Genomic DNA, 21,342 nt, shown 5'->3' on the forward strand with positions numbered 1-21,342 from the left:
ACTGCATAGAATGTAAGACTGAATTTTGCATTCTCTGAGGGGTTTTTCTTAACGCATAATCTTAGAAGCCACAAGTACCTTTTCTGGGTTTGGAAGCTAAGTAGGGTTGGGCTTGAGCTGTATTTGAATGGGAAATCTCCAGGTAATACCAGGGTGGTGGTAGGCTAGACTGGAAAGTTGAAAAACATCCCAAAAGAAAGCAGTGGCAAGCCCCTTCAGCATCGTTGTTAAGAAAACTGCATAGCCATGTTGATAAAGTCACCAGGAGTCAAGAATGACTTGAAAAAGACTATACTCTTTTTATGAGTAACTTTAACTTGGCTTTCTTTTTGACATAATGTAAAGACTTCCTCATTTGGACAAATCCATCTTTTCTTTTTAAACATAAACACTGATAAAATATGATAAAGGCTGTTTGTTTTTTCAAATTCGTATTATGTTTTTAGCAAATTCAGTGATTTGTTTGACAGTACAAACCCAACTTGTATATTTTAATCAAATCTTTTGATAATCAGATTTTAATTTACAGAGCCTTGACAAAGAATGTATTCCAGGCACTTTGGGTTTCACCACCTGTTTCGATCTTCAGTGTTGTTGGAAACATCAGCCCCTCTGTGAGGTCCTAAGGCTGCCTTTCCCAGTTCAGCACCCCCAGCAGTGTATGCTTCCTCAATTCCTAGCCAGGATGTGCAATATAGATTCTTTGTTGTTGTTGTTGTTTATTCGTTTAGTCGCTTCCGACTCTTCGTGACTTCATGGACCAGCCCACACCAGAGCTTCCTGTCGGTCGTCAACACCCCCAGCTCCCCCAGGGACGGGTCCGTCACCTCTAGAATATCATCCATCCACCTTGCCCTCGGTCCGCCCCTCTTCCTTTTGCCCTCCACTCTCCCTAGCATCAGCATCTTCTCCAGGGTGTCCTGTCTTCTCATTATGTGGCCAAAGTATTTCAGTTTTGCCTTTAATACCATTCCCTCAGATTCTACTCCCATCTTTATGATAGATCTGAAAGTGCTGGAGACATAAGTCTGCATGGGTGTTTGCAGGGAATAGGCAAAGGGCATGATTGAACATACTTGTGTCAAATGTTGGGATGCAAGTACATAATGGTTTTACTTGGGTGATGATGTCACCGTGTGCATGTCATCCTTTTGATATCACTACAGTTTGGCACAGATGCTGCTGGAAGTCTACAGTATTAGATTTTCTACCTGCAAAGTGAATTCTACCAGTAAATCAGCATATATACATATATATACTGTAGTCAGTTCACCCAGATTCCAAGTCATGTGCAACTGATCCTATATGACCATTCCACTTCCCTTTCACCTGCCTTCAATCAGATTAGGGTGCTACAGGGAAGGTAGAAGTCCAGCCTACAACATTTTGCAGTACTGTAATTGCCTCTTCCTTAAGTCACACTGCGTGTGTGCACTCTTACACAGTAACCTGGTTTCCATACTTACGAATAAGCAGTACAGTAAAAAAAAAAGAATTATGGAAACAAGGGGGAATATTGAAAAAATTGACTGAATTTGAAAATCTTATAACTCATAACACTGAGCATTAGTTAGGCACAATTTACTTGTGAAATATGACTCAGAACCTGAATAAGTAAAAGACTGATGAAATGTATGCAGATTTTTAATGTAAATATGAAACAGTGGGAATTCCAATGGAAAATAATATTAAATTTACTGCAAATATTACACTTGGTATAAGTGTAATATTTGCAGTAAATGGTATAAGACAGAATTGATATAAGATGTTTTGCAGTTGGTAGATGACTCCAGTTAACAAGTGCCAAAATCAGCAACTTATTTTCCTTAAAATGCTGGAAGTGCAGTGAATAGATTGGATCCTTTTTTCACATGTAGTGGCAATGTTGCAAAGCCCAATAATACTGGAAAATAATTAATGGTAGAATGAAACAAATTTTGGAAGTTGATGAAATGAATCCCATTTCATCCTGAGCTATTCTTACTAACTTCTTCAAAGTATACTGAACTGGTCTTGTGTATGTTAAAAGCTGCAAAGATCTTATACTCTTTTTTATTGGAAAAGATCTTTGAACCCCTATATGGAAAAATGGCTAAGCAAATTGTGGGAATATGTTTTGATGCCAGAACAACTTCCTATTTGGGAAGATAATCTGATGTAGAATTCAAACTTATTTATTTCTACACTACAATTCTAACATGGAAATGTGCCATATCAGAAATCTGGGTTTTAGAGTTATATTTTAATTTGACATATACTGTAATCTACATATTATTTACAGCATTCTTCCAATGTATTGTTTATTTATAGTTTTTCTTTTTTCCTCCTATGGATTTCAGTTGTGTTAACCAAATGTTTTTAAGTTCACTTTGGGAATTGCCTTCTGAAATTCCAACATGCAAAACAATGTACTGGAATACTAAAAAGTCCTCTGTGGCAGCCTTTGCTATTTTGATGGCTGCAGTGCAAGGGTTAGCCAATCATAGGGCAGATATGGCCTCCAGTTCCCTATTTGTGCCCTACTAGTACCCTTGATTTGTGTCACCAAAGCCTGGGGACAAAAAGGTAGTGGCACAGTTGAAGGTGGTGTTGGGGAGCCACCTTACCTTCACAGTGTTCCAGACTGTCAGCTATTTCCCACAGCCTTGAGTGTGACATGTGCTGCTTACATAGGAAGGAAGAGATTTCCCCCCCCCTCCCTATTCCCTAAAAAGGCCTTTGTCTTTAGGAGTTATGAGTTGGAACTCTGGAAGAAAAAGGGCAAGAAGGTATAAGGTGTAAGATTTTCCTCCAACCTCATATTTGATGGAATTTGGAACATAGAATTTCCAGAAAACCAAAAAGCAAGTACAGATAAAATTGAATCAGAAAGGAACTTCTTAGTCAAAGGAGTTGTTACTTGGGTAAACATAGGTAAATATACGGTTAGCATTATGCTATGGCTATGATTTACTTCCTGTGTGCTAGTCAATATTTTTACTGTTTCTGATGCTTACTTATACAAGCTCTGTTATTGCATGCTTGATATAAGTGGAATCTCTGTGCAGCAGAATCTCCTATATTTTTAGCAGATCTGTTCCATTCTTTATTCTCCTGTTTAGCCTCCTAGGTAGCTTCTTATGGGAGTTTTTAAGATTTTAGAGTCTAACTTTTTAAAATGAATATGGCTTATGGTAGAGCTTCCCACCAAGTTGTAAAGTTGTATATTTGCTATCCTTTGTTCTGTTTAGGCAAACTCTAGATCCCAGAAGTATGAATAAGAATGAGAACATATAATTTATCCATGAACTTCATAACAATAGCACAATGTTCTTCAGGAATTAAGAAAGTTACAATAGCTAGCTACAATAATATTTAACAAATGTTCACTCAGAATATAGTAAATTATATAGTAGAACACAATAGTGTTGGAAGACACTAAATAATTTAGACTGAGAACAGATAATTTAATGGAAGTCGATGGATCACTATTATTATCCCTTATAAATATATAACTCAGTACTGAGAATGCAGATAGATTTAATAGCAGGAGAACAACAAAAAACTGATTTTGGAAAACAAGCTGATTTGTCTGCAAAGAAAATTATTTCCATGGATAATTTTCAACACCTAAGTGAATATTCCTGCTTAGCATTTGGTTGTTTTTTTATAGAATGCTTTGTAGAAGAAGATGCCTGATTTTCTGTAAATGTACAAAAATACTGCCAGCTCATGATGGGAGCAAAGATTGACATAGCACTCCTTCTTCCATATGTTGATTAAATGCATACTTGTTTATTGGGAACAAGATTATCTTCCCATAAGGCAGGGTGAAATCTTTTCCTTAGGTGACAGGGAAGGATTGCAGACCACACATTCTCCCACATTCCTACCGTTAGGAAGGTTGTATGCCACCCCATAGCTGTCAACAGTTACACCACCTGCTGCAAGAGGAAAGCAGTCGGTGAATCTCTCCAGTCAGAGCAGATGCACATACTCTTATATATTGAAGAAATCTCAGAGTTAACTATTGGGATGAATGTCATTTTGGAGAGCTAAGCTGGCCATTTGTGCTTCCAAAGCAGCCTTTCACCCACCTCTATGCCTCAGTCTGAGAATGTTTCAAATCATGCACACCGATACCTCATTTTGCAGTCTCCTCTGAGCAAAACATCAAAATGGGTGGACAGATGTTCTGGAGAACTACTGTACATGGATTGCTTTCCCAATCCCAGTCCCAACTAATGTCACTGTAGAAAAGTGGTTAGCGCAGCTCTCTGGAGCTCCCACCAAGCCCAAAAGTGTAGCTCAGAGTTCTTTTTTCAGGGCATATAATTGGAGGTGTGTCATTGGAGGCATCCCACCTATGTGCTAATGGATAGCAGAAGGAATTTCCTTCCCCACAGGGCCTTGATGGAAAGAAGAAGGAATGCTCAAAGCAAAGGAAAAGAGGAAGGAGGCAGCAAAGATGTCTTATGTCACCTCAGAGTGACAGCACTTGGGCCACTGCTAATTGAGAATAAAGGAAGTTTTAGTCTTGATTAAGTGGCAGTCAGTTATCAAAGGAATGACAGTGACCAAAGATGGTTATCATTCTTCTGGGCTTCTCATAGCTATAGTATTTGGATATATATTATATGAAAGGATTAAATTGGCCTTTGCTCTTATCCATCAGAGAAGTTCTGGTTGAAAAATCTGAACATTATATTAATGTCAGCTTTCACAATTACAAAACTATAATGCAATAGGCGATTTTCCTGAAAAAAATCAAATGTATAAACTTTAATTTTTGAAAAAGCTGTTCAATTCCATTGTTTTCTCATATGTATGCCTCAGTACTCTTGGATGATCCACCCAATCATAGATGAAATGTTGAATGGTAAGATTTTGTGATGCTAACATTTTGTCAGCTGACACAAATACACAATTGTAGTTTAAGACTTTCAAAAGCAAAGTCATGCAATGTATGACGTACCAGTAAAATCATCCTCACCATTCAATTAAAGGGGTAATTATGGCCAGTGGTATAGCTCATTATGCAATTAGGACTGTTTTGGCTCAACCTTTCTCTCTATCAATCTCATGAACTTAACTCCCCTCATCACAGTGAAGTTCCCACCATACAGATTACACAGGCCTGTCATGTCCCACTCAAAAGAAGTTTCTGAAGATCTACATACAAAAATCACTGTCGCCTAACAGTCTGAACAAGATTGGAAAAACAGTTACTAAGTCAGAGATACGGTTTTGAAATTAGGATGATTTGGTACAATGCCAATGGTTGTCCTGTCAAAGTCACTCTAAGACCACAGCATTAAATTTTCTTAAGAAACCTCATCAAGATTGTCAAGCATATAGATAGTCGTGTTATAATTTGGAATGACTTTCCATCACTGAAATAAACATGAGTTCCATCTTATATCAGAGAATTCTACAGGAGAAAAATCAGACCATCTGCCTATCAACTGAAACTGAAGAAAAAAATGGGTCATGTAGGAAGACAGTTATCCCAAACATACAAGAAAGACTACAACAGAATGGATAAAAAGAAGAACAAATGCGATATTTTAGAACAGCCACATCAAAGACTAGACCTAAATCTAAATGTTGTTTCTGGACCCGAAATTAATGATTCATACCTTCAAATATTACTGAAATTGGCTTAGGAACAGATAGGAGTGGCACAGGACACAGGCAGCTTGGGTTGTAGTGCAGAATGGCCCTTAATCTTTATTTTTTTCTCTGCAGCAATTGTCCTAATTCTTTTGTTAATGACATTCCAGGGTATTTGAAAGAGGTCCCAATGTAGGCTTGTTAATACCGCTGGGAAGATCCAACTTTTTCTTGTTTAGTATTGCTTGTGGTCTACAGTACTGTCTTTCCAATCATTTCTTCTAGAGGTTCATTTTGCAAAGAAGAGAGGGGAAAGGGGACATCCCTGCCTTATGCTTCTCCTCAGATTTGCTGGTCTAGAATTCTAACTCTTCATTCATTCAGCATTTCCCAGAGTTTAAGAATGATCTAGAAAGTTGGGACCCTAGCATCTCTCCCACAGTTCTGTACTTTTCTATGGCAGTTTTAAATGTAAGGTTGGTACACCAATACAATATAATATTCAGTGGTAGTCAATATCTGTATCTGGTGATTTTTCATTTTTAAAACTTTTAATTACATCATGCTCAGTTATCGGATTGGTAAAAGAGGCCCAGTGAGAAACAGGTCAGATTCTCAGTTCAGTTCGGTTAAGAAATTTATCAAGTTATTAAAGATAAATAGCAGACCTATATGCCTAGAATTTTTTTTAGAATATTCCACTTATTTGAATAATAAATACAGTAACAAAATGTGTATAATCAGACAAATGTTCTTTTAAGAAAAAAGGGGGCAGCCTGACAGTCCCTGTGGGAGAGATGATATAAAACTTTGAAAACCACCGATTCCATGAATTGTCTTTGGAAACTTTCTGGACAGAGTGAGGCATATTTTTGGGATCAGACAAGTTACAAATTGCAGAAGGTAAAACGCAGTGTCTTCAGGGAAAAAAAACAGGCTTCATTTCACTTTTCCTTCCCTCCCTCTCATGAGATTATGCAAAGTAAAATGAAAAAAATAGACTTTGCTCAAATAAGAAAAAAAAATCTGGATACAAGGGAGAACTTAAGTTTAAATCTCCCTCTTGGTTGAACATGAGTCATGCCCCCTGCAGTGTGCCTCCTAAAGAAGCTGTCTTGGCTGAGCAATGCTGTTTCTTCTTTACTTTTGCTTCCTAAGCAGCGGAAAAAGAAAGTGTGACATCATTCATATCAATCTGGGAAGGGAAGAGGCAACACAAGTATTTGGCCTGGGCCTTAAGCTCAAGGGACCTTCCAAGTTAGATTCTTGCAATTTTAAAAATTACAATATTCCAATGATGTCTCACTCTTTTTCTGATGTTTTGTTTTCACGTTGTGATTTTTGTTATAGCTATGAGCTTCAAAAGATAGAAGTGGTCCAGGCCACTCACGATCACTGAAGGAACCTGACCATTCATCAATTTTAATTTGTACAAGTAAGCTCTAAAACCAAAACATCTTTGTTGGAGGTCTTTTTGCAAACCCATAGTACCTGGATGTTCAGACTATTTTTGAGCTTTTCCAGAGCATCCAGTAATTCTTTGCAACTCTTAATTTCACTAAGATCCACCCCTACTCTTCTGGTATCTATAATTTCTGTAATTTCAAGCCTTCTAATTTTTCCTTTTTTCTTACTTACGTATCCTAAATTTATGGGTGGCCGGCCACATTACCACGGAACTGTCTACGGACAAATGCCGGCTCTTCGGTTTTGAAACGGAGATGAGCACCGCCCCCTAGAGTCAGACACGACTGGACTTAATGTCAAGGGAAACCTTTACCTTTACCTTAGCTACGGTATATTATTTAATATTAATCAGCAACATATAAAAAGGCCGCTCCAAGTTGGACATGCCCATATAGTTTTGTTGGCAACAATATGGAAGCAGCACAGCATTGCCTCCTCCTGGGATGTTTTAGACTTCCCAGTCTAGCCTATTGCCCTTGGATTTTGTTGTAATCTCCCATCCAAATACTAAGCAGGCCCAACCTTGCTGAGCATTTCAAGATCAGCCAAAGTCATCTAAGTGCTGCCCCCTGTTGCTGACTGACAGAATGTTTTCAGGAGCTAATAGAATTAGCAGGACAAAATGGAGTTTTGTAAAGTTCCTTACTGATGATAAATGAACCTTAGGTTATTAAATATAAATAACTGCAGGGAGGGGACTTGTTGAAATAACATACCTACATATTTACAATGTAATACACTTTTGTTTCCAAACATCAGTTGTTAGATTTATATCTCTCCAGACTTTCTGTCAAAGAAAATGGTGCTTATGGACCTTTTGGAAATGACCTGCTTATAAAGAGGCTTCTCTTTCCATCACGTGACACCCCCCCACACCCTCCACAACACCCATGAGACAGGATCTTCTCCTGTGTAACTCCCAGCTATTTAAATGTCAGATTAAATTATTAAAGTTTGCCAAGCTTTAACATGTTTAAAATGTGAAATGTGTAGCATTTATTTTATCCTTAATGTTAATTTGCATTTTAATACATTTAAAATGTGAAATGTATAGCATTTATTTTATCATTAATATTAATTTGTGTTTTAAACTGTTTACATGCTGCTTTTGCTTTCAAACTTGGTTAGCTCTCTTGAGCATGCTCTAGAGCAGCAACAAACCATTTTTAACATTGTATTCCTTCCTGCAATAATTATTATAGTAGTAATCATGCTTAAAGATATACCTTATGGCTTGGTCTCCCCAGTAGCATTAAGGCCCTCATGCAGACAGAGGGGGCTCCAAGATATCCATTGCAGTCCCTACATCTCAGTCCCTGATCTTCCCAGAGTCCCTGAACCTTGAGGGACCGCAAGTGGCAAAGTAGCTCTGCCCCATACTCTTACCTTCAAATCCTTACAACAAGCTTATTATTATCCTTTATTGCACATCACATTAGAGAACGTTCAAACTTGAGAGAAGGTCCTATAGGGAATGAAGAAGTCAGAGAACAGACAGGAACTGATGGTTTATCAGAATGGTCATCTGAAGTGAGGAATCTACATCCCTGTTCATTGTCTGAATCTGTCAGATGTGCCACTCTCTCTTGGCACCCAAAAAATTACCTAATTCACTAGGCTTAATTATTTTTTAAAGAGGCTTTTAATTATTTTTTTTACTGCTTATTAAGGAAGTTTAGATTTGTCCAATGATATATATGTAGATCATAATCCAATCTTAATCTCATGGTTTCTAGGAGAAAACCTACTTTTTTTATGGAGGATGAATGACATGCTTTTACTTCAAGAAGATATTGTACAGAAATATAAAGGAGATTTTTTAAATTTGGAAATTGGCATATTGCAAAGCAAACCACTAGCCTAGCAAAATCTTTTATTTCCAATAATGTGGCTGAAGGCCTATATAAGCTCATAAGCATTCTTAGAAAATCAGAACGAGTGCTTTCTTGTTTAGAAATGTGCCAGCTTGCCCAGAAAAAGAGAGAGAGAGAGGGAGAGAGAGAGAGGTAAGCTGTGATGCTAGATGGAAGTTGTGGAGAGCCAGCTCACCAGTGTGACTTTTTGTAAGTGGCTCTTTTGCAGAAGATAGTCACAACAGCAGTGAATATTTATTTATTTATTTTTCAAATTCGTCACTGCCCATCTCCCTCAAAGAGTGAGTGAGTGAGTGCTTAAGCCGTAGCCCATCCAGCCATTTCTGAGAGTGCTTATGCTGTGCTGCAAAATTCAAAATGTGCAGCTAAACCTGAAGAAGGTTGTCTAGTCATATTCCATTTTATTCTTTCTTACTTCCACCCAGTTTTTTTTTTTGTTCCCCACACAACAGTTAGCAGACTTAGTTCCCATTTGGCTGTTTTGGATAGTTTCTTCTCTTACACTCTTCCCTTCCCTTCTGACTTCCAGACCTCCAGATTTCCAAGTCTGTTGATTTCTCCTCTCTCTCTCTCTCTCTCTGGATGAGTGCTGCCCTTTTTTTATCTATCTAACAACATTCTCAGTTTTGAACACTAGATGTACATCCACAATCCTAAGAGACCAATCGCATAAGCAAAAATAATGTGTTGGGTGTTTTATAATAATTGATAGTTTGTCCAGTCCAAACAATTTGTTCAGCTGGCTACTGCCACATGGTTACTTAGTACTTTTTACTAAAACCTTTAATTCATTAGAACCGTTAACAATAGGAAATTAACAACTCTAATAAAGTTTTTACAATTTTAATGCTAATCAATCAGTGGAGTGGAAATGTGTTCACTATTATGACATCATGGAATGCAATTCTATACAGTTCTTTCCTCCCTAGAATCGGAAGTTGGAAATATTTATTTAATGAATTAAATAAAAAGAATTATGCCTCCAAAAGTCCATTACAAACTGTATTACAAGGCAAATAGATTGTCAGTCTATTCTATAGTAAGAATTGCTGAGAACCTGTTTATTGTTATGTCTGTTATTGTAATATAATCCAGCTCCACAAGGTGGCAGCCCCTCCCTTTTCAGAAAAAAAACCTGACAACCCAACTTACTGATTTATTTCAACAGCTTCTGTGCCAAGTGTGAGGAATCTTTAGGCATCCAAGATCTGAGATGCTCCTATCAAACCCAACTGCAACATAATGGCTGAACAGGTAAAGCTAAAGAACACAGTGCCTCTTAGTGCAGGTTCTAAGAGTTGGTTTTCAGTATGAGGACTACTTTGTGATCACAAACTTTTCTCAAATATCTATTTCTATTTCTCCCCAAGATTTTTTAAAACTTAGCAGCCTAATTGACGATTTCATGAATTTAGTAAGGGGGGAAAAACACTTTCTCTTGGGACTAATGTTAAAATATCAGGAGTTGAAAAATCTTGCTGATCTGAAGATGTACTACTAAATTCCAATATACATTTGGCACTGTACAAAGTTCCCTTTGGCATTAGTTTATAGCTGGAAATTAAAGAATGCAAATGTTTTCCTTTCACTCTGGAATTTGCACTTCCCTGCTAACAGACTGATGCTCATCTGATTTATATCAACCTGGCCCCATCTAGTTGTATTTTTCATACAGTATTGCAAACTTTAGAATCAGTTTTAAAGGAATATTGCAAGGTCTATCTAAATTTAATCTATAGTTCTAGACTTAATCTGGGATGAGAGAGCCAGTTTGGTGTAGTGGTTAAGGCACCAGGCTAGAAAGTGGGAGACCGGGAGTTCTAGTCCCGCCTTAGGCACAAAGCCATCTGGGTGACCTTGGGCCAGTTACTCCCTCTCAGCCCTGGGAAGGAGGCAAGGGCAAACCACTTCTGAAAAACCTTGCCAAGAAAACTGCAGGGACTAGTCCAGGCAGTTTCTGAGATTCAGACACAATTAAACGGATAAAAAAAAAATCCCTCTAGGAGTAAGTTACTCTCTCGAATACAGCAGGCTTACTATGCAATACAGTAAACTTTTATTTTATGTACCTATATGTTGTCTTTCTGTCCACCCAATACCCAAGCCATCTTACAGCAAATATAAATAATAAAGCTTAATTAAAACAATTCCATTAAATCAAGAAAAAATAAAATCAATATTGTTAAAAAATATTTATTTTTATTATTGTTAAAATATTTATTAAAATATTATTTTAATTGTTATTATAATATTTTAATAACAATTAAAAGCCTGATGATCTAACAATTGCTTTTCTTCAATCTCAGTTTCTATGTCACAATACAGACCATTGTGACAGTTTGTCATGTCATTAGAACTTGTTTTGTTTATTTTATTACTGATCATACTCGCCGATTTCTTGCTCTTGGTTGCTAAATATTCTGCAATTTTAGGCTGCTTTAATAGCTTTGAAGGAGTCGACAATTCTGAGTTTATTCTGTGTCACTTCCTTCTTTTCCCCATTTTCTTGATACCTCTTGATTGCTTTTACAGTGGTAAGTGGAGGAAGTTGCATCTTATACAATAAACAGTCCAAAACTATTTAAAATTCCACGGCCAATAGAATGGAGCTTGATAAAATTAAAAATAAAAACTGTTTAAAAGCAAGATTAGTGAAATTAAGATAAAGCAAAGCTGATCAAAAAGAGGAAATATATATTGGACCAAGGAGAATCTGTACAGATGTACTTTCACATTGCCATCTTCCTCCACCCTCCAATGAAAAAGACAGGTTCTGGTGTTTGATGGGGGATCGGAATGGAGTTATTTCCCCACAAATGTAAAGAACTTCTGGGAAAAATATTAAAATCACTCAAGGCAAATTACCAAAAGTTTTCTTCGATTTGATGGACAATTTAGGCCTTGTGGACATATGGAGACAGAAAAACGGAAATTCAAGAGAGTACACCTGCTTTTTTGAAAAACACAGATCCTTTTCAAGAACAGATATCATTTGGATTTTGAAGAATTTGGCTACCAAGGTTTCTAAACTAGAGATATTACCAAAGACTTTTTTGGATCATAATCCTGTGAGTTTGTTTTATAAAAGGAAATCCAGTTCTTTGATATGGAGATTAAATTAAATGTTGTTACAGAAAGAAGCAATAGTGGGGGATTGTAAAAAGAAATTAAAATAATTTTGTGAAAATAATTTAAACAAAGGTACTGATTTAAGAATGGTCTGGGACGCAAGTAAAGCTTTTATCAGAGGTTATTTTATACAACATAATTAAGTGAACTCAAAAAGGAGAGTCAAGAGAAAATACAAGCTGTTTTGGATGAGATAAAGAGAAAAGAAGAAGAATTAAAGAAATTTCCAGAGATAAGTTTTTCTCAACAAATTAAGCTTTTACAATGACAGTTATCTATGTTAACATTAAGAGAAATGGAAATAAAAATGAACTGTGTAAAGCAAAAAAAAAAAAGAGTTTGTAAACAAACCAAGGAAATAGTTGACATGTATATTACGAAAAGAAAAAGAAAAGGAAATGCTATTGAAACTACAAGAGGGAGACACTGTATTTACAGTGTGTTAATACAGTGTGGCCGTGCAAAAAGCATTTCATCAATATTATTCTAACTTGTATAAAGCAAGTGATATCTCTTTAGAGAAAATAGTTGAATACTTAAAGAAACAAAATTTACCAAGGATTACAGAGGAACAGAAACACACCTATAACAATAAGGAAAGTTTCTGAAGCAATAAAAAAGATTAAACCTGGAAAGGTGCCTGGACCAGATGGATTATCAGGCTCTTATTATAAATGTTTTGAGCATGAACTTTTACAACCTTTACAAAATACAGTCAGTTGTATCTTACAGGGAGGAAAGATGCCAGAGAGTTGGAAAAAGCCAATATAGCCCTAATACCTAAAGAGGGGCAAGATTTGACTTTAACAAGAAACTATAGGCCAATATCATTACTGAATAATGACTACAAGTTGTTTACAACGATTCTGGCTGATAGACTTAAAATAATTTTGTAAGAATTTATTCACGAGGATCAATGTGAGTTTTTACCTAAAAGACAGTTAAAGGACAATATTAGAAATGTGTTGGATGTTTTGGAATATTTGGAGCAAAATAATGAAAAACAAGCGGCACTGATTTTCTTAGATGCAGAGAAGGCCTTTGACATTGGGCTTTCCTGTTCAAAGTTTTGGAAAATATGAACTTTGGAGAGAACTTTATAAAATGGGGAAGATGGATTTATACTTCACAGAAAACACAAATAATGGCTAACGGAGATCTAACAAACCTTGTGAGATACAAAAAGGAACAAGATAAGGATGCCCATTGTCTCCGCTCCTATTTATTTTGGTTTTTGAAATACCAAATAGAGATATAAGACAAGATGAGAAAAGTGTGGGAGCAAAGATCAGAAAAGAAACTTGTAAGTTAATGGCTTTTGCAGATGACTTGGTGTTGGTTTTGGAAGATCCTTTAAATGGAATTGAATCATTAATGGGAAAACTAAAAGAATTTGGTATATTAGCAGGTTTTAAGATCAATGAACAGAAGACAAAGATGTTAACAAAAACCAAAAACACAAAAATAGAAGATAGAACAGAATTGATGAATAAAATGAGTTTTAAGATTGAGAAAAAAGCAAAATACCTTGGTATCACAAATATCTTGGTATGACAAATATGAATTGTATGTTATTTCAAAATAACTATGTTAAGACATGGAATGAAGTTCAAAAAGATATGTTAAGATGGGGGAAACTACAACTGTCATTGTTGGGGAGAATTTCTGTGAAAAAAATGAATGTCCTGCCTAGAATGATGTTTTTGTTCCAGACAATACCTGTTTAGACAACTGATACACCATTTAAACAGTGGCAAAACAGAAAAAAATGAATTTATGATTTCATTTTGATGATTAGACAGGATAGATTATAGAAAGAAGAGAGACATGTTGTAATTTTAGAGAAAGAAGTAAATTTATAATTGTACTTATAACTGCTGTAAAGAAGATCGGAAACCACTTCTTTATATCTTTTTTCTTTCTTTTTTTTTCTTTAACTTTTTTTCCTTTCTTGCACTTTTAGCTTTCTCTTTGATTTCTTTTTTTATTTTTTCTTTCTTACTTTTTATTAGTTTGTATTAGTTTTTAACTTCTTTTTAAGATATATGAAGATATATAAAGATACTTGCATATTACTGTGGAAAAATAAAAATATTTGTGCCATTTGTAATTCATTTGTTATGCCTTCTGTTGTTCACTGTTCTTTTAGCAGTGACATCATCACTGTTCTTTCAGCAGTGACACCATCCTGATTAGCTTGAACTACAATTCCCCATTATATTAAAAACAGGGGACAAGGTCAAAGTGTGATTTAAGATTCCACATAGAAACTAAACGATAGTTCACTGTTTCCAAAATAATGGCTTGGTTCACACAACACACTAGACTAAAATATGATTGATTGATTTGTGGATAATTGTTTAATGCAAATTAATGCATCTGCGTTAATTCAGCAAACCATAGATTAGAACAATTAAAAGAAGAATATTCAGGAAAAAACAAGCATTCAGGGGGAAGAAAACAGCACACTGTCTTACACAAAGTACTCCCTCAACTGGCTTGCTACCCACCCTAGCTCAAGGCTTGGGGGAAAAAACAGGTTTTACAAGCTTATTAAACAAGGTCAGGGTAGGAGCCATATGGAGCTCTCAGATGATGCTGTTCCAGAAGGCAAGTGCCATGATAGAGAAAGCCTGCTTTCTGGGTCTCATCAGATGACACTGTTCATTTGGTGGGACCCAAAGCATGCTAACTCAGTCCAAGTACACAGGATGGGCAGAAACTACAGGAGACAAGCAGTCTTTCAGATAGCCAGACCCTTTTATAGGTAGGCATCTTGCACCCAGAAGCCTATGTCATGACCTCGTTGCAAGGCACAAAGAGCCTCACAACGTAGATCATGATCATCAAGAAATAGAGGAAGGAGATAATCAAACTAGGGATTAACACAAGCACCCAAAAGCACCCACACCCATAGACCCATAGGCACCTGAAAAGAAGGACGTCAGAGGAACGGAGATAAGCCGCACCTGGTGCCCCGGAGGACACAACCGGCGCTGGGAGACAAAGGAAGGCACCGGGAAAACGCCCAGGCAGCCATCAAGGGTCCCATCAAGAGGGATCGGGACAATGTGGGGTGGGGAGCCCGGGGCAATACAAGAGGGTATAAAAGGGGCACCTCCACACCACCAACCCCATTCCCGTTTTTCGTTCTGTCAGCTATCATTCCAATAAACCAGAAATCCTTAATACCCATTAAGTGAGTCTGTGTCTTATTGCAAAGCGAGGCTGACCCTGACAGCCTAACGGTAAGCAGTACAGCTCACAAAGCAGAAATGTAACATGGGCATACCATTGCATTACCATAACTGCCTATGCTATTGCATTCTAGACTAGCTGCAGCTTTCAAGTGGTCCTCATGTAGAATGTGTTGCAATAGTCCACATGCAAGGCGAACAAGGTATGAGCAACTGCCTGGAGTCCTCATAGTCCAGAAACAGACATAACTGGTGCACAAGATGAATCTGTACGAAAGCCTTCCTACCCACAAATGCCATCTGCTCTTCAAGTAGGAGCTCTGAGTCCAGGAAGACCTTCAAACTGCACACTTGACCTGAACAGTTAAGTGTGATCCCATTCAGGATTTAAGATGGGAAGTCTCTGGTCCTGGATAGATCAAACACCTACAGGTAGGAACTTAAGAACTAGCCTTTTCAGTGGTTGCTCCAAGCTTTACAATTCCCTACTGATGGAGATCAGGCAAGTTCTCTCCCTGTTATCCACTCACTGGCAAGAAAATCCTGTTTTTTTTTAAAATTCTGGTCAGCCAGTGAGTAAGCAAGGTTGGGAGCTGAATCAGGCTTAAATTGGTTGGGTGTAGTCTCTGTTACTGATGCAATTTTAACAGTGTTTCCTATGTTTTTAATAGTATTTTTAGTGGCTAGTTCGTTATTTCCTGCCATATTTTTTCCTTTTATTTTTGTTATTAGCTTTCTTTCATGGCTTTTTTTTGCCTGAACGTTAGGATACATACTCAGTCACTAAATACATATCTGGAACACCACATATTGGCTCGCTACCCAACAGGTTTGCAGAAGCAGCCTGTAGTGCTAGCAATTTCTGCACAGTAGCAAGAAAGAAGGAAGCCAGGATGCAAGAGAAATATTTCTGCTCTGAATCTTGTGATCTGTAAAATGAAATATACAGCCTGCTTTGCAAGGCAGTTTCAGAAAATGGCATCTCCATATATCAGTAAGAAGTACAGTAGTAGCAGGTCTCTGAAGAGAAGCAATTATCTGTAACCCTTCTTTGTCAGGGGCTTGCAAGATATAATTGGGATGTTCCTTGGGGACTCTGTTTTGAAGCTTCATCTGAGGGAACTTGACTGTATTCTGAAAGCAAATGTTATATTTAAGAATATGGCTCAAAAGCAGACTTTCATTATATTGAAGGTGATAAATGGTTTTGTATTCAAGTTGGATATGCAGCTCTTCAGGTTTGGGAAAACAAAGATCAGAATTTAATATTAGCAGTGGAACCTTGCTCATTAGAAATGAAGCTTGTTGGAATCCACCGGGCATGTATTTATCAGAGTGTGCATCAACTTGAATATACTGCATGCAACTCTCTTAATTAGAAACTGAACTGAAGTGAGAAGACAGGCTGTCTCCTAACTCCAAAATTATCATATTCCTATCAAGGCCTCAGTATGCTTGGGTAACCTGTAATTAGGGACAAAGGTTAATACATAATTTTATACGTTAAATAACCAGTTATATTCATGTCATTATTCAAAGGGAGGACTTGCTTTCCCCAGCTGGCATGCAAGTGTGTAAGACAGAAAGGAAGTTTGCACTCATATTAGGTCAGATGAATAAATGGAGGAGGAACTGAAATGTTTGTTTGACTTCCAACAACTGTATAACTGTTTCAGGTTTCTTGGTTTTTTTACTGTATGCATTTATTTTGCATTCCAAATTTGAATAATATTTAATTTTGCTTTTTCAGTTTGACAAGTATTTACAAGTATTTCAATATATCTTCAGTCAAGTTTCTAACTCATAACCACTTTCCAACCTCAAATAAATATGTCTCTGTGTCTTTTGGTGGGGGGGTGAGACATGGGTGAATGAAACCAATTTCACCATTTGCAACAGCTTGCTTCTCCCCCCACCCCCCAGGGTTGCTGATGTGTTGAGTTTCATAGATATCTCTATTGTTACCAATTTTTATACACTACACTACACTACTATACTTTATATAATAGAATCATAGAATGTAAGTAATTTTTTTTCAGATGGATGTTGTTTACTTCACATTTGAATGCTTGAGAAGTTTATAGCACTGATGACTTCTGAGACTGGCTTTATGCCCTGGATACTTCCATGCATATTAAGCCAGGACCAAACACTTCCTTCATATTATTTTCACAGTTTAAATGCTTCCCTGAAGATGCAATCAAGCAAAGAGATTAAAAGGGTAGATACACATAGGTGTATACTTTTCAATCAAATTATCTGGCCCAACTTTCATCCAAAGAAAAAAACTATAGACAATACGATAACAGATCTTCTGTAGCACATTTATATTGGGAATTCAAATAATTGAAATGTAATTGACTAGTTTGTGACTCAAGGGTTGTTTGCATGATATACCTTTGCATGGTTGAATTAACCATTGGATTACTCAATTAAGCTAATATACTGTATACTATACACAGAACCCATTAAACCATAAACTAACTACACAGGATAAATTCACACAACGCAGCAGACTAAAATGTGGTAGGCTACTGTACTTTGTGGGTAAAACTAGTTACTATGTTGTATGAACCTCGTCTATGAAAAGTAATTATCATGTATGTTGACAAATTACATACTGCCAGGTTTTGATGCATTAATTGCTATAAAAGAATTAAAACTCTGTATGAACATAAGTTGATATCCCTTTAAAAACATGCGTTGGATCAAGAGGAACCAGCCAGTTCTGAACACAGCTTGCTCTAGGTACAAGGCAGGTTCTTGTCCATCAGTATTTTCTTTGAGTTATTTATAAAAAATAATAATAAAGATGGGATAGAAAATAAATACATACAAACATAGATACATACTCCTTCCAAGTAGCATCCACATAATGGGTACATTCACATGACATACTTATTTAAGATTAATTAAGTATGGTTTATGGAGTTCACCCAATTTTCTTAGGTCACATGACACACTGAATCATAAAGCAATCAACAGACTGTGCAATGGCTGAGACTCCATACACCCTGCGTAAAATAGGTGAGAATTTTACAAAATTTGCAGGTGATACAGTCCTTTAGTACTTTAGTTCAAATTCTGAAACCACGACCGAGGTGGACAATAAGCCTTTTAGCTGCTACCAAGACTGTTAATCTGGCAGAATCCAAAACAGCATGCCTAAGAAATGAAAATAGGTTTGCAGTATAAAAACCAGGATTTGGAAAAACTAATTTCATATTGAGAGGTGCAGGAGAAAGATTGCATAGCTAATATCTATGACTTGCACTTTTTTAATTGATAAAGCTGACAATATGTGAAGCAAATACACTAAATGTACTATAATAAGTATTTGTTGTTGTTTATTCGTTTAGTTGCTTCCGACTCTTCGTGACTTCATGGACCAGCCCATGCCAGAGCTTCCTGTCGGTCGTCAACACCCCCAGCTCCCCCAGGGACGAGTCCGTCACCTCTAGAATATCATCCATCCATCTTGCCCTTGGTCAGCCCCTCTTCCTTTTGCCTTCCACTCTCCCTAGCATCAGCATCTTCTCCAGGGTGTCCTGTCTTCTCATTATGTGGCCAAAATATTTCAGCTTTGCCTTTAATATCATTCCCTCAAGTGAGCAGTCTGGCTTTATTTCCTGGAGGATGGACTGGTTTGATCTTCTTGCATTCCAAGGCACTCTCAGCATTTTCCTCCAACACCACAGTTCAAAAGCATCGATGTTCCTTCTCTCAGCCTTCCTTACCGTCCAGCTCTCGCAGCCATATGTTACTACGGGGAACACCATTGCTTTAACTATGCGGACCTTTGTTGTCAGTGTGAGGTCTCTGCTCTTAACTATTTTATCGAGATTTGTCATTGCTCTTCTCCCAAGGGTTAAGCATCTTCTGATTTCCTGACTGCAGTCAGCATGTGCAGTAATCTTTGCACCTAGAAATACAAAGTCTTTCACTGCTTCTACATTTTCTCCCTCTATTTGCCAGTTATCAATCAAACTGGTTGCCATAATCTTGGTTTTTTTGAGGTTTAGCTGCAAGCCAGCTTTTGCACTTTCTTCTTTCACCTTCATCATAAGGCTCCTCAGTTCCTCTTTGCTTTCAGCCATCAAAGTGGTATCATCTGCATACCTGAGATTGTTAATGTTTCCTCCAGCGATTTTAACTCAGCCTTGGATTCCTCAAGCCCAGCATGTCGCATGATGAGACACAAAATTGCTATTGTTTTTATTTGCTTATGGTGTATGATTTTAATTGCATCTGTAAAATATTAATATGCATGAAAGCTAAGAAATTATTACTAATTACAAAATGATGCTGTGTGTTAAAAGTACTACTGAGGCCTAAAATATCAGATAGACAAGGAAAGTAACTGTACATTTGATAGTATCTTTGAACTGGTGAAATCAGCTTCTGTTCTCAGGAGAAGTGAGATCATAAAGGGAAGAAAAACAAACATGAAAAGACATAATCTTCTATTTTATTTGTATTACTGTATTGTTACGCAAGAGATGCACAGTACTTTAAGGTATCACAACAGTAAACTTTTGAAAAAGTGTATCAGTATCCTGTAGTGAAACAGCTTATTTAAAGATACACCTCCTTCACCAGGCTTTTAGTTGCTAATTAATTTTAGGATTAAATTACATTTTTAATTTTTCAGATTCTTTTGTTCTTGTCCTTAATGTTTTGTTAGCTGCCTTGAATACTCACTGCTTGCCAGAGTAGAAATGTACATTATAAATTGGATAAATGAATGTAAATAAAATGCAGCCAAATATATAGAGACAGCTATATATATTGGATTGTAGTAGTAAAATAATTATGAGTCATTGTACTCCTCCCTGCCTCCAGTATTGCTGCAAGGAGGTGATTGCAAGTATCTGTTTATTTGAAATTAAACCCAGTTTATTGCTTTGCATTTTTCCCAAGGAAGCCAAATAACACACCACTATTATTGGCAGGCCATAATTTAAACCCAACTATAGTCCCCTGTTCAAACAAAACTGGTTAATGTATAAATAGAATCAGAGGCTTTTGATCTCTAGCAGAAATAAGTAACATGCGTTCCTCTAGATCTTGCTAAACTTCCAATTTTCAGCACTTCAGTCTAGAAGACTAGTAGTGACAGGTGCCAGGATTCAGGAACATCTGGGGGGCAAGGATTACTCCCTACTGAAGTGGCTGTAATGGGGGGGAGATTCACACACAACATAAACTTGGGTCTCTAGAACTCTATCTCAGTGTTTCTTAAACTATTTTTCCTCCTATCTTCTCTGAAAATAACTTGGACTTCGATTTAAGACCTACGCAGCTTAAAACCCTCGGCCTTCAAGCTCGCAGTTATAAGTAAACCATGGTAATGCAGAAAGCGGCCGCTTTTATTACCAACCTCGGAACCCAAGAGCTCGAGGTCTCGTTTCCCGGCCGGTAGCTGTTTCCGTTGCTTCCCGGCATCAAAAGTTGGTTGCTATGGCGCAGTCGCGGTGATCGTTAGCGCATGAACCGGAGCACGCGATGGAAGAAGAGGACGCGGTGAGGTTGGAACGTACCTGGGGGGTTGGCGGCGGCGTAGGCGTAATTTCAGCAACGCACATGAGGACTAGGAAGTGCATATTGCACTTTGAGGAAAAAACAAGGCGGGAGTGAGCGGGAAAATAATTTTATCTCTTTTTAAAGCATGTGTCCTCTGTCTTTAACAGGTTGTCAGTAGCTATTGGAGGCTATTTGCTTTTATTTCAGAGCCATGCTGGAGAAAGTTTAATTGGTTGAATTCAGGAATTTTTGAGAAGAAAGACACAGCTTGAGGGAAAACTTAACCTACGGGTTACGATCTGGATGCAAAAATCTGGACGACCAGTATGTACATGGCAGCAGTAAAGAGGCACAGAAAAATCTTTACAGCCATCTAGTGGTCGTCTGGATATTGTGCTCCTAATTTGATCTTTTCCATTTGTTGCTTGAATTTCCATCCTTCTGTAATGTGTTGGGATTGCCAACACTCTCCTATGCTGCTGTTCCTCGCATCATTTAGATCAGGAAAAAAGAGTATATTTTAAAACATTGAAAACCAAGTGTGTGTGTGCCGAAGTCAT

At 37.3% G+C, this 21,342-nt stretch overlaps 1 protein-coding gene across 2 annotated transcripts in view; it reads left to right on the forward strand.

The window, feature by feature from the left end:
* Positions 1-20,730: 20,730 nt before the first annotated feature.
* The window catches only part of TAF1B (TATA-box binding protein associated factor, RNA polymerase I subunit B), a 54,566-nt gene continuing 53,954 nt past the window's right edge, over positions 20,731-21,342 (forward strand). For both annotated transcript variants that reach the window (XM_063314467.1, XM_063314476.1), the window contains exon 1: positions 20,731-20,782. In XM_063314467.1, coding sequence (XP_063170537.1) covers positions 20,765-20,782 — 18 coding nt within the window. In that variant the 5' untranslated portion in view covers positions 20,731-20,764. The remainder of the gene's footprint in view (positions 20,783-21,342) is intronic.

The sequence above is a fragment of the Candoia aspera genome, chromosome 1, assembly GCF_035149785.1.
Source record: "Candoia aspera isolate rCanAsp1 chromosome 1, rCanAsp1.hap2, whole genome shotgun sequence".
Taxonomy (NCBI): Eukaryota; Metazoa; Chordata; class Lepidosauria; order Squamata; family Boidae; genus Candoia; species Candoia aspera.